A 14,708-nucleotide genomic window follows, 5' to 3' on the forward strand; every position below is an offset into this window, starting at 1 on the left:
TACGAACAAGTACAGAGCCCTTCGCTTACTCGAGAAATAGTCTTCCAAGTACGTAGCTCTGATTTGCCAAAACTGTAAAATTTTAGATCGCTGAGGGGAGCTTAAACCGACTCCGATGCAACATTCGAATCGACAAGATTTTCTTGCATGCAATTCAATTCGTCACTTTGAAATTGATCGCATTTTTCACTAGAAATGTCACAACCAACAAGGGCTGGGGATGCTCTCATGATGATGCTGTCTATGAGAAGTGTCTTGAAACACATGAACGCCCAATCGGCTACACGTTTATCAAATTATGCAAAGACTTCTAGCTTACCGAAAGTGGCTTCTGATCTCTATCAAGCTGCATTCACACGCCCCGCTGCACCAAACATCCAAAAGCCAGTTAGAGCTCACGACATGGATAGTGAAACTCGCGCAGATCCTATCCAGGAAGCTGTTATTGTGAACGATGCTTCAGCTCCCATACCAGAGAGCATGTCTGAACCAATGTCAAATTCTGCCGCAACAGTCAATGATACCTCTGTTTTGGACAACAAGGAACAGCTCTATGAAAGCTTGTTGGCATCAGCACCAAAACCGACCACTGAATCTCCTGGTTTGGAAGAACCTGTCTCGCAGCTACTGGCAAGTCTATGTTGCTGGTCAGTCAAGGTTGTCACCTGCTATAACTGAACGTAATCTGCCTTAGAGAGCTCCATTGAAACAATCAAGAGTTCCGTCCTCCAGGATAGAGCGAGTTTTTAGTTATAGTGGTAAGACAGAAGATAGCACTACAGTGAGGTCTGAGTAACCACTCGCTCAAGACCCTCGTTTGACAACACGCAGGTATCGCTGCCGGTGTAGGCGTTGGAATGGTGACTGAAGCTATGAGGCGCGCCATAGGCACTCCATCGTCTTCTGGTAAACTTGACAAGAGATTAAGGTTTGAATGATAATTGTTAACTCTAGCATCATTTTGACGAAGTTGGCAGCTTGGTGCTGAGCCCCGCCAATGTGGAAAGAATCGTCGCAGGACTTTCTCGAATGCGTGGTGCTGCTTTGAAATTGGGACAAATGCTTAGTATACAAGGTGAGAGTTTGATTGCCTGGATTTGGTAAATGTTATGTGTATCTCACTGTGGCATACACCACGTAGACAACAAAATGATGCCAGCTGAAGTCGAAACCTTGATGCTGCGTGTGCAAAAGAGTGCCAATTACATGCCTGACTCCCAGTTTCAGGTATGCAAAATTCAAGCTGTTATTGTTAAATAACTCGAATCACAGAGTTCCAATCTCCTACATTGTTATACAGTCCGTCATGATACGTGAATTAGGCAGTGATTGGAGAGACAAGTTTGCTACTTTCGATGAAGTGCCTATCGCAGCAGCTTCCATTGGCCAAGTCCATCGTGCAACACTACCATCTGGTGAAGCTGTCGCAGTCAAAGTGCAATATCCAGGTGTAGCAACTTCTATCAACTCGGATTTGTCTACTCTTCGGTCTCTTGTCTTGTTGGGAGGCTTGTTGCCCAAAGGCTTATATTTAGACAATACCATTCGTGTGGCTCGAGTTGAACTAGGATGGGAATGCGATTATCTTAGAGAAGCTGAGAATTCTAGTCGGATGAGGACGTTACTCAAAGGTGACAGTGGATTTGTAGTGCCCAAAGTTGTGGAAGAATTAAGTACCAGCCAAGTATTGACCTCAGAGTTTGTTGAGGGAGTTCCTATCGGTGAGACTGGGAAGCTGTCTCAAGCTATTCGAGACTCTGTAAGTCATCCTGCACTCGCAGTCTTTCTATTTGAATGTATGCAACTGATATTTTTTTGGTTTTTGATTCTGCAGATTGGTGATAGAATACTCCGTCTGTGTTTGCGTGAATTGTTTGAATTCAGGTTCATGCAGACAGATCCAAACTGGTCTAACTTTTTATATGATGCCAAGAAGGATTTAGTTTGTCTGATTGACTTTGGTGCTGCCAGAGAATTCTCAAAGGACTTTACCGACAAGTATATGCAAGTCTTGACGGCAGCCGCTGAGAACGATAGAGATGGCGTGATACACTGGTCTCGAGAATTGGGTTTCTTGACTGGACTAGAGAGTCTAGTAAGTTGTCGTCAGTCTTCGCCGCACTAGTCGAAACAATGCAAATGCACTAATACCCTCTCCGTCTCAAGGCTATGACAAATGCTCATGTGTCATCAGTCATGGCACTGGCTACACCATTCTTGTCTGATTCGCCCTGTCCGTTTAATTTTGCTGGAACAGATTTGACCAGCCAAGTACGGTCCTTTATTCCCACAATGCTCAAGGAGAGACTGACACCACCTCCTGATGAGACATATTCACTGCATCGGAAACTTAGTGGTGCATGGCTGTTATGTACCAAGTTGGGTGCGAGTGTTCGAGTGAGGGATATCTGGAATGAAACTCGTGATAGCTACCGCTTCTAATACCTCAAACATTTAGTAAATTAATATAAACGTGTATACACTCCATGTATTTCCATCACGTGTAGAGCTAGACTGCTGCTTGTTTGTGTGTGTGTGTGAAATGAAGGAAGTTTTTGGGATGAAGGAAAGAGATGGGCGCTGTGATGAATGAAAGGATTTTGGATGAACAAACTCCCACATTATCATCAAGGCTCACGAGAACTATAGGATCGCCGTAGATCAAGCCAACTTCGTCATTAAGAACGTCCCTCACAAAGTTGTCAGCATGGACGCTCTCAAACGAATCATTACCAAAATTAGGACGTCTTTCTCCGAGCGGACAAAGTCAGGCAGGAGCTCCCCACGATCGACCATATCCTCAGGCTCCAAGTCATTCGCTTCTCTTCAGAGCTGGCGAAGTGAAAGCACTCTTTACACATCGGCAGCTGTGTCTCTGAAAGGGGAAGAATCAAACCTTGTGTATTCGCCAGTCACCAGCATGCTCTCGGCAAGGAATACTTTAGAGCGACCTATAAATAGGACCAACAACTCGTTCTCGCCGCTACTGGATTTGCCCGTTGAACTTATAATCACCATATCACATCAAGCCGGCTTTCATGAGTCCATGACTCTGGCTCTCTGCTGCAAACGTCTGAACGAGATACTCATGGATACTAGGAGCTGGTATGCTTATACTGCCACCACGCCCGATATCATAGAGAGCCGCATTAATATCGTGACCAAACTCAGCACTTTTGATCACTTGCTCTTTGGGGTTTGGCCCAAGGCACCGTTATATACTGTCGAAGAGGAGCCTCAGGATATACCAATGTCGTCTAGTAACAGTAGTTTGTCGACTCTAGTTGCTGTATCTCCCGCAGAAAAAGCCCGCAAAAAGGACCATATCAACTTATTCTTTGAGCACAGGTATGTTTGTTGATATGCTTGAAGCTTTCTTCGGTTACTTCAGAATCATCCATTCGTTGCCTTTGTGCTTGGCCTGGTCATCCATTCTATTAACACAAGCCAACTAAACCACCATTGCTCGGAAAATAGAGCATTCTCGGATCGTTTCAGCTTCTTGGGAGGAGTCGAATTCGATGTCAAGGATAATGGCCGCGTGTCTAGTGACTTCTTTGAGCACTTGGAGTCTAAACCATGTCAACAACTCGAACCAACGTCACCTACATCTAATGCCCCACTTGCAATAACCGAGCATATCTGCAACGAGTGCTATAGCTACCACCACCGTAAAATACTTCGAAACTACTTTGTCTTTGACTCTCATGATCTGCAGGATGTTAGCAAGCCGGCGTTTGAGTGGACGTGGGAGTCTATCAACAAGAAGAGGATTGTAAAAATCTCTGTAGTGCCTCAACGTGGTGTATTGGGATATGCTAGTGCACGAAACATGCCGTATATACTGTCGGAAGCAGTCACCATCAATGGTAAACAGCTGCTAGGAGGTTTAAGGAGGCATTATGAACGACTAGTAGGGCACCTTGACAGTCACAATTCTCGTGTGGTGACGATGTAGAGGTGGATATTGACCGTTTAGTGGGTCAGCAGCAACAAATAGGGTAAATACAAAATATGAAGGAAACGCATACCACGTGTAAATATAGTAGGTAGTAGTAACAAGTAAATAAAGCAAGTAAATAGGCACATGTACACGTATCTCATAATGTTTGATGGGTTGGTTGGCGACCGAATTCAAACCGAGACTTGAACACGAACGTGAGTTAGGTTTCGCACACACAACACACACTCTTTAGTGAAAGATTTCATACCGGAGAAAGAAGAGACAGCTATTACAATACTTGTCAAGTAAGTTCACCTCCTCTAACCTGTTGTCCGACCTCAATTCTAAACTATGAATGAACCATCTTTTTCTGCAGCCCCTGACATTCAAACACAGCATGCTGACTGAAGAAAAGCCGGTGGAAGTCGCAAGTCGCTCATTAGGACTACTCAGGTAATCAAGAATGTCAATTTCTGCACATGAATTCACTGTTTCCGATCTCTTCATCACACTTATTTTTTCGTGTGCCTCGTGATTGTTTCACATATGTGATTGTGTCTGACCAAACACTCTATATAGGGCTGAAGCTTGGGAAGCCTTGATCGAGTTTGCGTCGCTTCATGTGCAAGAACGTTGGGGTTTCAACTACAAGCCGTCTCATGCAAATCCATTCGAACTGTTTCAATGGCAAACCGACAGTGTGAAAGAGGTAAACAATGGCAATGAACTTGCCGTGAAATCACCTTGAATCCGGGTATATCTTTGAAATCTCGCCAACAACGTCGTAACTCACACCCCATGTGACGTAGATTGTGGATACGTGGGATGAAAAGCCTCCTTCAGTCGAACTCTTTCGAGTCCTAGATGAAGAGACCATTCAGGCTGCCTGTGAATTCAGAGCTCTCAACTATCCAAACGGAGGTCGTGGCGTAGTGATACTTCAACTCGGTGCAGGCAATCACTGGTGTTTTCACAATATACTGGAAGTCCCAAATGATCGCTTCTACAAGAGGTGGCACGAGACTTTGGAAGAGGCACAGCACGCTTTCGAAAGTGGAATGGATGACATAGTAAGTATTTACTTTGTTATACAAGCATTTATTGTAGAGTGGTAGCTAAAACTTGTTGCACTCGATCAGAAATCTTCAGTCGGGGTGCCAGAACTTCATTGTGATGGCTCAGATCCGGGCGATGAAGAACAGGAGAAGGTTGAAGAGGAAGACGATTCTGACTACTGGCAATTGTATGATCAGAAGGGTGGTGCGGCTTCTAAACTCCCAGCCCATAGCACCGCCACATCCTCAAAAGACGACAGTGAAGAAGATGACGAAGCTGATTATTGGAACAATTACGGTTGATGCAGTAGTTTGGTCGAGAAAAATGGGTTGCTTTGGACGAGTTCCGTAAATTGAGCTATATACCTGTAACATATTAAATACAACAATGATTATAAGAGTGATATCATCTGTGTATTCATAGCGACGATAGGACTGATCAGATACGGGAATCTCTACATCACAACTACTTCACACATCCAAGATGCTCAAAGTGCCGCTGCAGCCACATCATATCCCGTACAGACTCAACAAAGATGGTATTGATATCGGCGAATGGAGTATACAAGTCAGAAAAGGCCCCATTGCGCCAAGTTCCGAACAGGACGAGTAAGCTCAAAAACTAAATGAAATCCAAGTAGGCAACTGACCTGAAATATACATTCTTCCATTTTAGAGCATCAGAAAAGTTGGGATTCAAGCCTCCTGTCATGTACTTCTCAAAGAATGCCCTCCAAGTACTCCACATTCCAACCAACTTGTCGGTCGTCTTTCTGCCCATGGAGGCGTTGAAGCGCATTGACATCAGCTCCACAAGTGCTGATGGGGTCAAGGTAGCCTATGCTGAGAGCTGGACCAAGAATAGGTATGTCACAGCGACGAGTGGCTCATATGACAAGTTCGACAGATTATTGGTTTGTATTGACTTTCATTCGAATTAGTGCTGCTGCAATGGAAGAAGTGACTGGTTTTGTAAAGCCTTACGACTGGACGTATACGACTGACTATACTGGCAGTCTCTATTCTGGCAAAACGAAGCAGGTAAAACACTCTGTGTCTAACAGTCCAGTCGAGCTTCCTGAAACTCAACTGATCAACTATAGATGTATTCAAATACTCATAATCGCAAATTAACCTTAGGCATGGCAAGAAACAGATCTAGAGATCGATATAGAAAGGCTGAAATTACCAGAACCCATCTTGTTTTATGACGAAGCTGTGTTATACGAAGACGAGCTTGATGATAATGGAACTGCTGTGTTGAGTATAAGAGTGGTACGTACCTATTATTGACTATTGTCATTCTTTGTTGTCTTTTTTACTGACATGAATGCGTAACCGTCAACACCGAGGCTTACATTCAATTCATCTACAGAGAGTCATGCCGTCGTGCTTTCTGGTGTTACTGCGGTACTTTTTGAGAGTAGACAATGTGATATTCCGAGTCAACGATACACGACTGTATCATGAGTTTGGCCAGTCATGTCTAATACGAGAATTCTCGAGTCGAGAAGCACCATACGCAACAGTCAGGAATAAACTACCAAAACCTGCTCCATGGGAGCCAAATAAGGAAGTCCAAGACTTGTCTCATTTGACAGATGCAAACTGGGTCGCATCGGTATTGCCCCCACCTAAATTACATAAACGAGAACGAGTTATAATACCGAAAACTGTCCAACCCGAATCGCCGGACGAGGATACGGTTTTGACAATACCGGTGCCTTCTATAGAGACCATGGATGCTGCCGAAGCTAAGGAAACAAAATCTAGAGAATCCTTGGCTGAAAGTGTATCCAACTTGTCATTGAAGCATTAAAATGTAAATATAGTTTGTGTGCAAGATGTAGCTGAAGTGGGGGTTTACAAGTGCTTTCCCTCATAATAATATATGCCTTTCATCAGACTTCTCCGGTTGCCTTAGTCCTTTTGTGCCGTCTGTTTCCACCGATAGCTACAGAGACCATCCCTATGAACATGATGATTCCACCAGTCCATGTATAGGATGATGGTGGGACATCTTGAAAGAAGACACATGCAATGATGCTGGCACCCAGCGGCTCGGTGAGCATACATAGAGAGACTAGTAGCGGTTCAATAGTCCTGACAAGAAATTAAGTTTCAGTGGCTGGAACAAAACAAGATTATCAGCAAGCTCTATTCTTTCTGCTCACTTGAGAGAATACGAGTACCCCAACGTTCCAACTAAGCCAACACTAAAGAAAAAGAAATAGAGATTATGCCGAATGTGAAGACGGAGAGTCATAGAATACTCACACTATGCCGAAATACAGTCCCAACCACCACCTGGAAGCATCGATCCACCCAAACAAGCCGACTGTTGGATCAACTGAGAAGATCTGGGTGCCCTCAAACACTACAGTACCGAGTGATACCCCAATTGTGGCAACAATTTGACAAGCGAGCACGAAATACTGCATTTGAATGTTAGACCAAAAAAACAGAACACATCGTAGTTGCAAATGAACTTACGAAAAACGGATAATTCGCATCTCTCACTCCTTTTGCACTGGAAAGTATGTTGACCGCTAAGGCCGCAGCACAAGCTAAAGCAGCCATGTCTCCAAAAAGACTAACATTGCTTCCTGAACCGGATGCACTTCCTTCAGCCATCATTATGAAACTGCCGACGATGCAAATTACAGTGCCAGCACATTCTTCCAGCGATGTTGGCTTGAATGTTATTAGTCTGAATATGACGATAAACACAGAGTGCAGGTTCATCAAGAGATATGAATGGGATATCGAGGTTTTGTCGAGCGATATCAGCCATAGAGTTGCAAATGCTAACGGAGGTTAGATAGGTTAAGCAATGTGTTTGATATAGCATAGTGTGGAAATTCGAATCGTTCAACCACTGTAGTTAGCAATAGCAAGTAGAAGCCTCACACTGCAGACTCACCAGTATACGTAATGCCATTTATCAGAATATTCGTAGCAGCAGAGGTAGCCGATCTCTTTTTGGGCTGTAAATCATCAACCACTAGTAACGGTTCAGATTCCACATATCCATTAGACGTAATATCACTTATGCTTATTGAGTTCTCGGATCCTGAGGGAGAGAGTAGGGCTGGCGATTCCTTGGATGTGTTTCTTATGGGTTCATCGTTCAGCGTCACAGTGCTATCTTGGTGCTTCATGTACCGCCTCTTGGGCGATATTGATCTTGAAATCAATGTTATGATGCTTCCGGCTATTAGGACTATTAGGAAGCAGTGCTGTCGCCATGATATCCGTAGTAGCGGCTTTACGTCCTTGATTTCGACAAGAATTGGCCCCTAATAAATTCAACAAGTATTAGCGATTCAGAAGCTACAATCATGAGAATAGTATTGAAAATATTTGCGAGCAAATACCGCGGAGCTCCAAGCCAGCATCGAGGCAATTAGCACGATACCTCCTACAAGTTGGCTAAAAAGGCGGTTGACATTATGAGACATAGCTAGAGGACGTATTACGGGCACTCGGGTCAATTGGCAATGGGGTTATATCTCTCAGTACCGAGGGAACTCTTGCTCCGTCTGTATTGAGGGGTCGGAGTTTGCGTTTGAATGATGAAAAACTTGTTGTGAACTTAAAGCAACAACGCGTAGATCCAGGAAAAGTAAGATAGTTCTCTTCAATTTTGCCAAAAATGCGATGTTTTGGACGTATCAGATTAGCCTGTTAATCATGTGCTCTGACTGGTAATCAACTTCCAACTTCGTACATTTTTGTGACAAGAACACGACTACTTCGCATTTAACTAATTGCAAATTAGAACTATTAAAGGACAAATTACATCTATTTAACAGTAGTCAAGACCAAAGTATGTGTGTTCATCAAAGTTCGCGAGGTCGAGAAGAGATACGGGCTCATAGCAATCCTTGTCAGTCAGACATTTGTATACTACAGTGTCCTCCTGGGACGTAGCTACAACATACTCTCCAGCAACATGTCGATACATGGGTCCATTCGGAGGCAAATGTGGAACTGTGGCATGTAAGAACGAAAAAGTCAATTGGCCAGGTCTGACACCGTATTGTACATATGAAATCGTACCCATATCACGAGCATTCACGACTCGATAAACCACCACATTTGCATGTTGATTAAACCAGTCGACGAATGAAGGATTACCAAAGCGAGGTGCTCCATACGTGAGGAGCTCGACAGATACTCTGACTTGAGAGGCAAAGTACGTTGCTGCTAGTGATGCTATGGCTCCACCCAGAGATCGCCTATACGTGATTTTCAGAAAGGAAAAGCCGTGTCTCTACTAAACTCGCAAAACGATCAAACACAAAATAGATAACACTCACCCAACAAATCGAACTGCTCTAATGTCGGTTTTTACTTGTCTCGACTGGACATCATGACAAGCCAGTAGACCATATTCCTTAAAGACCCTATGCAGTTGACCAGCAATTCCTTCAAACCCTTTATAGAATCCTGCATGTACCTGAGCATCCCGTGGTAGCATTAGTACATTTGGCTTACAACTTTCCTCTTCTGAGCCAGCCAGATCGAGATACGGAGTCTTTAACAAAAAATTAATGTTTAAAAGCCAGTCTTTTGGGCCTTGTGAACTAGCAATAGAGACTATGATTTGTCCTGCAGCAGAGACAGCGACAAATCCTGCATGACCCTCATGTCGGTTTGGATCAACCAGGTTAGTCACTGACTTCACTTTTGGATGTCTAGAGCAAATACTGCAATTCAAATGTTCCATGCAGTCTGCCATTTTTGCAAAAGTAGCATAATCATGTATCAATGATCGTGTTGATTCATCGACTAAGCGTTGCTTAAGAGGTGTGCCGTGGAGTGTCTCAAATGAAAGCATCCCTAACAGCAAAAACAAAAACATCATGTTATCCGTTCGTCATATATGTCTCTCTGGTTGAGAGATCATATACCGGAAAATCATCTCACGTTTCTTCTCACACAGATATATGATTACCACGTTGTTACGGTCATCGTGTGTGTTTTTGACAGGGAGTGTAACTGTCTCTCTCACATTTCAAAGTGGCGTAAGCGGCGAAAAGGAAGATCTATTCTCAGTGACGTGACAGTTTGTTCATTGAATCTAAAAGAATTGACAACTAGGGTCGCAACGTTAGGGCTGCAAATCAAACATAGTGTGCCAAGAGCTTGGCGATTTTACGTACTATGGAGTACCAAAATAATTGAAATGTGCCTCAAAATTTAACTCATAGGGAGGTACTTTGTTGTTGCATAGTGTACTCTCTGTGGTTCCATTCGCTGGAGGACATCTTGACACCACTGGATGGTTTGAATTAATATCTCCCTTGACATAATACTCGTCAATCACATGGCGCCAGTCTCCCTGTTGTGATAGTGTTCTAGTGACTGATGACGGTTTAGGAGATAATTGGTTTAGCTCGTACAATCATGGCAATTGAAGAGGAAAACTTGAAATCAAACTTTACTTAGATCTCTATGATTCACAACTCTGTAAGATCTGTTTCTGAGGATGCGACTTGCCCATGTTGCCCAAGCTCTGTTTCCTGTGCAGATGAAACAAGGAGTAATGATCGAAACGAAACTCGTAATGTATTGAATATGTGTGCTCACCTACTCTCGGCGAACCATACGTGATCAACTCGACTTTTGTTTGTAGATGAGGTGTAAAATGAACTGCGAGAAGTGTAGCAACAGCACCTCCCAGACTATGACTAAATAAGAAAAGGTTTGGTGAATGGTTCAGTAAATGGAGACGCACCACACCAAGGCAAGACACTTACCCAAGAAACCTCACAGTAGAGATCTCATTATTGACCTTCCCAACCGTCAGATTCAAATCACTCAACGTCGAATAAATTTGATCGAATATACGATCATGAGCATCCAGAAATCCCGTATGAACTCGAGCCTTAGCAGGAGAAGCAAACGATTCGTTGGTATGTCTCACTACCATGGACTTCCATTTCGTGGTAAGGTTGACGATAAAATCTTCAAATCCATGAGAACCAGAAATGACTACAACTATTGTATCGTTCGTTCGTGCTACATAACCACCATTGCCCTAGACAAATACTGATTTGATTGTGGTTTGTTAAATGCAGATCTCCGTGATCTCACCAACATGGAGGATGATTTTGCCCTAATCTTGTCAGAAATCCCCTGAAGTACTACAGTTCCATTCAAATTCCCATCACAAAGACTGCTGGGTTTGCAGGACCAAGATCCATCGTTCGACGTCTTGACGTTCTTACAAGTTGCTATTCGTGTATAGACGAAATTATCAGCTAGCCAATCGACTATATCTGGAGACACTGGCTGTGGTTGTGATGTTGCAGAGTCATTTTTTGACTTTTTGAACAGAGAACCGCCTTTGACAGCAGAGGTCATCACCAGCAGTATGAGAAAGTACCGCAATAACGGCTTGGATATCATCCTCGAAAAGCTTTCCTTTCTCTGAAACTGAAGAGTTTGAAAGCTTCAGATCTCGAAACAACAAGCAGTTTCATGGTTTCAAAACACCGAGTTTTGTTACATTGTTTCAACTCGACTGCCGAGTTCCGTACATCTGGGGCCTTTTGAGAAGCAATTTTGTGGTTTGTTCCGATGCAAAACGGCATTCGAGACAAAGGAGCACTTGTTTGCGTCTGTATTCAGCCAACGATCAAAATATAAGATCAGACCACATGAATCTAGGCAGATATATAATCTTCACAAATTTCAAATACACGTGTCTATGTACAAACACTCTTACGGGGGAATGACACATTTTCACCTATATATAAACCTATTTTTCTCACTATTGCTGCTGCTGTTGTGGATCCCCGCTCTGCTCGTTTTCGCTCTGATCACTACCACTGGGATGGCGGTTTCTCCCATAGCTTTCATAACTATTATACTGGGCGTAGTTTCCTGGTGGTTGTTGTTGATAAAATTGCGGTGGCTGTTGTTGCATGGGCGACATGTGCTGAGAAAGGTATGTTGGCGGGAATGGCTGTGGTTGCTGTTGCTGCATAATCGGGCCTTTATAATTAGTTGGATATTGGAAGACTTGTGGTGGTGGAGGAGATGGCTGAAGGCTCCGAGGAGGTTGTCCCATACTGGGTGCTGGCCTCTGTATTGGTGGCAGTCCACCAGCACTTCCTGGTCTATTCATAGCTTCTAAATTTGCAGGCCATTCCCAATTATAGTCTGCAGGGGCCATAGGACTTGGTTTTGGACTATTCGTCAATTCCACCTCGCGAGACACCTCACGAGAGTGACTACCAGCACGATCTCCTGCATGATAATAACGTGGGCCCGAGTTGTTTTGCCATTCAATTCCCATTGGACTGGGAGACTGACTAGAGATTGATGTTATAGGTGGTAATGCCATAAAGTGCTGCGGCTGCTGCTGAATGTGCTGTTGATGTAATTGTTGATGCAGCTGTTGTTGCATATTGGGATGTATAGAATGCTGCTGTTGTTGTTGTTGTTGGATATTATTATTATTATTGTTACTCTGTACCTCACCACCATACTGTTGTTGAAGTTGTGGCGGATGACTTGATGGATTTGGCGAAGGTTGGGTTGAATGGGGAGCTGAAGTAGGAGTTGAAGTTATCGGTGTATGAGGCGGATGTGCTACTGGCGGCATGTGCTGTTGCTGTTGCAGTTGATGAGGCTGATTGGTGGGTGGCACAGACATACGCTGCTCTTGATATACATTTTGCGGTTGTTGTGGTGGTGGTGGATATGATGAGGGATAGGGAGATTGAGTCATACGGCCGTTATGGTTTGGTGGACTGAGAGGTCGTGGTGATTGGGCGATCTGCGGTGTTGTATATGGCTGTGGCATTACCCACGTATGATTATCGGCATGGACGGCCACTGGCTTGATGATACGAGCTGGAGTAGATTTGGTGGTTTCTTCGAATTCGTCCGTGTCCATTTCATTTATTGGAGTAGATCGTCCTGTACTAATCACAGACTCCTTCAAGTCGTCTACCGTTATGGATGCTGCACTTTCATCATCTTCCTTTTTCCTTCCTTTGCCACGTCGTGGTCGTGTCTGTTTTGAGGCAGGCTGAGTAAAGTCTTGCTGTATGTAATTCTTGCACAGATTTGCGTTTGGCATTTCTTGAATGAGTTTAGCTATCGTTGATTGCGTAAATCCAAAATAATCTGGTCCCGATACTGAATTTGTATGTTCTTTTTGTCGTGCAGCATTCACAGCTAAAGGAATGATTTCTGTCAGCGACATTTGCTGACACGTTTCGAGTCTCAGCAGGAGCACCAAAGCCCACAAAAATCACAGGGACACAAAGTAATTTATCACGTCTGACATACCCTTCATGACAGCAGTCCATACTCCAGTTGGCGAGACTGCAACAAATTGTCTATCTGGTGCGTCTTCAGCAACGACCTGAAATCTCGGCCCGTCTCCACCATCTACTACAGAGGAAGTATATACAGTTTGCTTTTCAGGGTCTACCATACTAGCGTAACCCCTTGACGAGGTGAATCCGACAGGGAATATGTATCTCTCATTATGAAAGTTGTCCCGATCGAACACAATGGTACCTAGAGCATGTACCGTTACGACACCAGCTTGAATAGGCAGTATAACGTGCCCCTGATCATCAAAGTTGACTACTTGAATTTTCCTCGATCTAGATTGAGCAGGAGCACGTGGCTTTTTGGCAGCAGGAGTCCTTTTTGGTGCAGCACCTTTCGACGAGGTTGTCTTTCTTTTTCTAGTAGTAGGCGGTATGGCTGCTGCATCGGACACTGGCCCTTCAGTTAAAGTATTTTGAGGGACGAGGGCCGGTTGACTGTAAGGTTCTGGTGCAGGTTTTTGTCGCGCGGATCGAGGTTTTTGAACAGGAATTGCAAGCTCTTCATCTGGGGTTGAATCAGCAATGTTATAATGGTGATCATAGCATCAATTTGTTTGTTGAAGAAGAGATTGCATACCTTCCATGTCCTGATCAGAACCTTGACTCGATTCGTCACTCTGGGATTCTTGTTCTGAGGCTGTGACAGGCTCGTAGACAGACAAGCGGTCCAGGAGGGAGCTAAATATACAGAAAAAGAGCATAAGTACCATGTGTTTCCAGGGTAAGGTGGTTTGGTGTCGCTGGACTTGCTTGTTTTCGTGTTTCAGCTCAGACATCTTTGCCTTGCTCCTTTGTAGCCTTTCGGTCAAATCGTCATTTGCCTAGAATAATAAAGAAGGGGGGAATTGGGAGTCAGTCGATCGAAGTGATTCATCAATGATGTTTGTAGATGAATGTAAAGTGATGGTGGTGGTGATGAGGGGTAGTCTAATAAACAACAGGAACGTGAAATCTGCTCGTTTTCATTACCTGTAGGAGCTCCTTCATTCTCTTCTTGAGGAGCTTGTACTTCTCTTCAGATGGAGAGAACGCAGAGAGAGGCGGAAGTGCAGCATTGTAGTCCATGATGCAATGGATATACCACGCAATCGAGCTTACAGCTAGCGCTTTGTTTCTCTTCCTTCAACAAAAACGATGAATGACTGTGATTCCATGTGGTCTCATCAATGCCATTATGGACCCGTCCAATTTTTCTGCAGATTTTTTTACGTGTCAAAGAAGCCATTTTCTACTATTCATTTATATATTTTACACGTACTAGAGCATTCCGATTGGCTATTTTCCAGGGAACCTGGAATCACTTGAATGTTGGACCAGCTTTTTTGTTTCTTCAGTTGATAACCTTGCATT

The 14,708-nt window shown here is 43.8% G+C and overlaps 4 protein-coding genes across 4 annotated transcripts; 3 read left to right on the forward strand and 1 right to left on the reverse strand.

Moving 5' to 3' along the window:
- Positions 1-195: 195 nt before the first annotated feature.
- SmJEL517_g05609 (uncharacterized protein) lies at positions 196-2,442 on the forward strand (the record flags this gene model as incomplete). The annotated part of the gene is made up of 8 exons (XM_031171535.1): positions 196-657; positions 695-758; positions 832-906; positions 971-1,075; positions 1,142-1,227; positions 1,301-1,759; positions 1,835-2,095; positions 2,167-2,442. 8 exons carry the CDS (start codon positions 196-198, stop codon positions 2,440-2,442), a joined length of 1,788 nt encoding a protein of 595 aa, XP_031022505.1.
- A 265-nt stretch (positions 2,443-2,707) lies between these two features.
- SmJEL517_g05610 (uncharacterized protein) lies at positions 2,708-3,958 on the forward strand (the record flags this gene model as incomplete). The annotated part of the gene is made up of 2 exons (XM_031171536.1): positions 2,708-3,348; positions 3,478-3,958. 2 exons carry the CDS (start codon positions 2,708-2,710, stop codon positions 3,956-3,958), a joined length of 1,122 nt encoding a protein of 373 aa, XP_031022471.1.
- Positions 3,959-5,482: 1,524 nt separating this feature from the next.
- On the forward strand, positions 5,483-6,817 carry SmJEL517_g05611 (uncharacterized protein; the record flags this gene model as incomplete). The annotated part of the gene is made up of 5 exons (XM_031171537.1): positions 5,483-5,607; positions 5,675-5,863; positions 5,940-6,039; positions 6,139-6,273; positions 6,374-6,817. The coding sequence occupies 5 exons, from the start codon at positions 5,483-5,485 to the stop codon at positions 6,815-6,817; spliced, it is 993 nt and encodes a 330-aa protein (XP_031022470.1).
- Positions 6,818-11,779: 4,962 nt separating this feature from the next.
- On the reverse strand, positions 11,780-14,423 carry SmJEL517_g05612 (uncharacterized protein; the record flags this gene model as incomplete). The annotated part of the gene is made up of 5 exons (XM_031171538.1): positions 11,780-13,194; positions 13,309-13,863; positions 13,936-14,036; positions 14,133-14,179; positions 14,328-14,423. The coding sequence occupies 5 exons, from the start codon at positions 14,421-14,423 to the stop codon at positions 11,780-11,782; spliced, it is 2,214 nt and encodes a 737-aa protein (XP_031022473.1).
- Positions 14,424-14,708: the final 285 nt, after the last annotated feature.

This window comes from Synchytrium microbalum, assembly GCF_006535985.1.
Source record: "Synchytrium microbalum strain JEL517 chromosome Unknown SmJEL517_scf0053, whole genome shotgun sequence".
Classification (NCBI taxonomy): Eukaryota; Fungi; Chytridiomycota; class Chytridiomycetes; order Synchytriales; family Synchytriaceae; genus Synchytrium; species Synchytrium microbalum.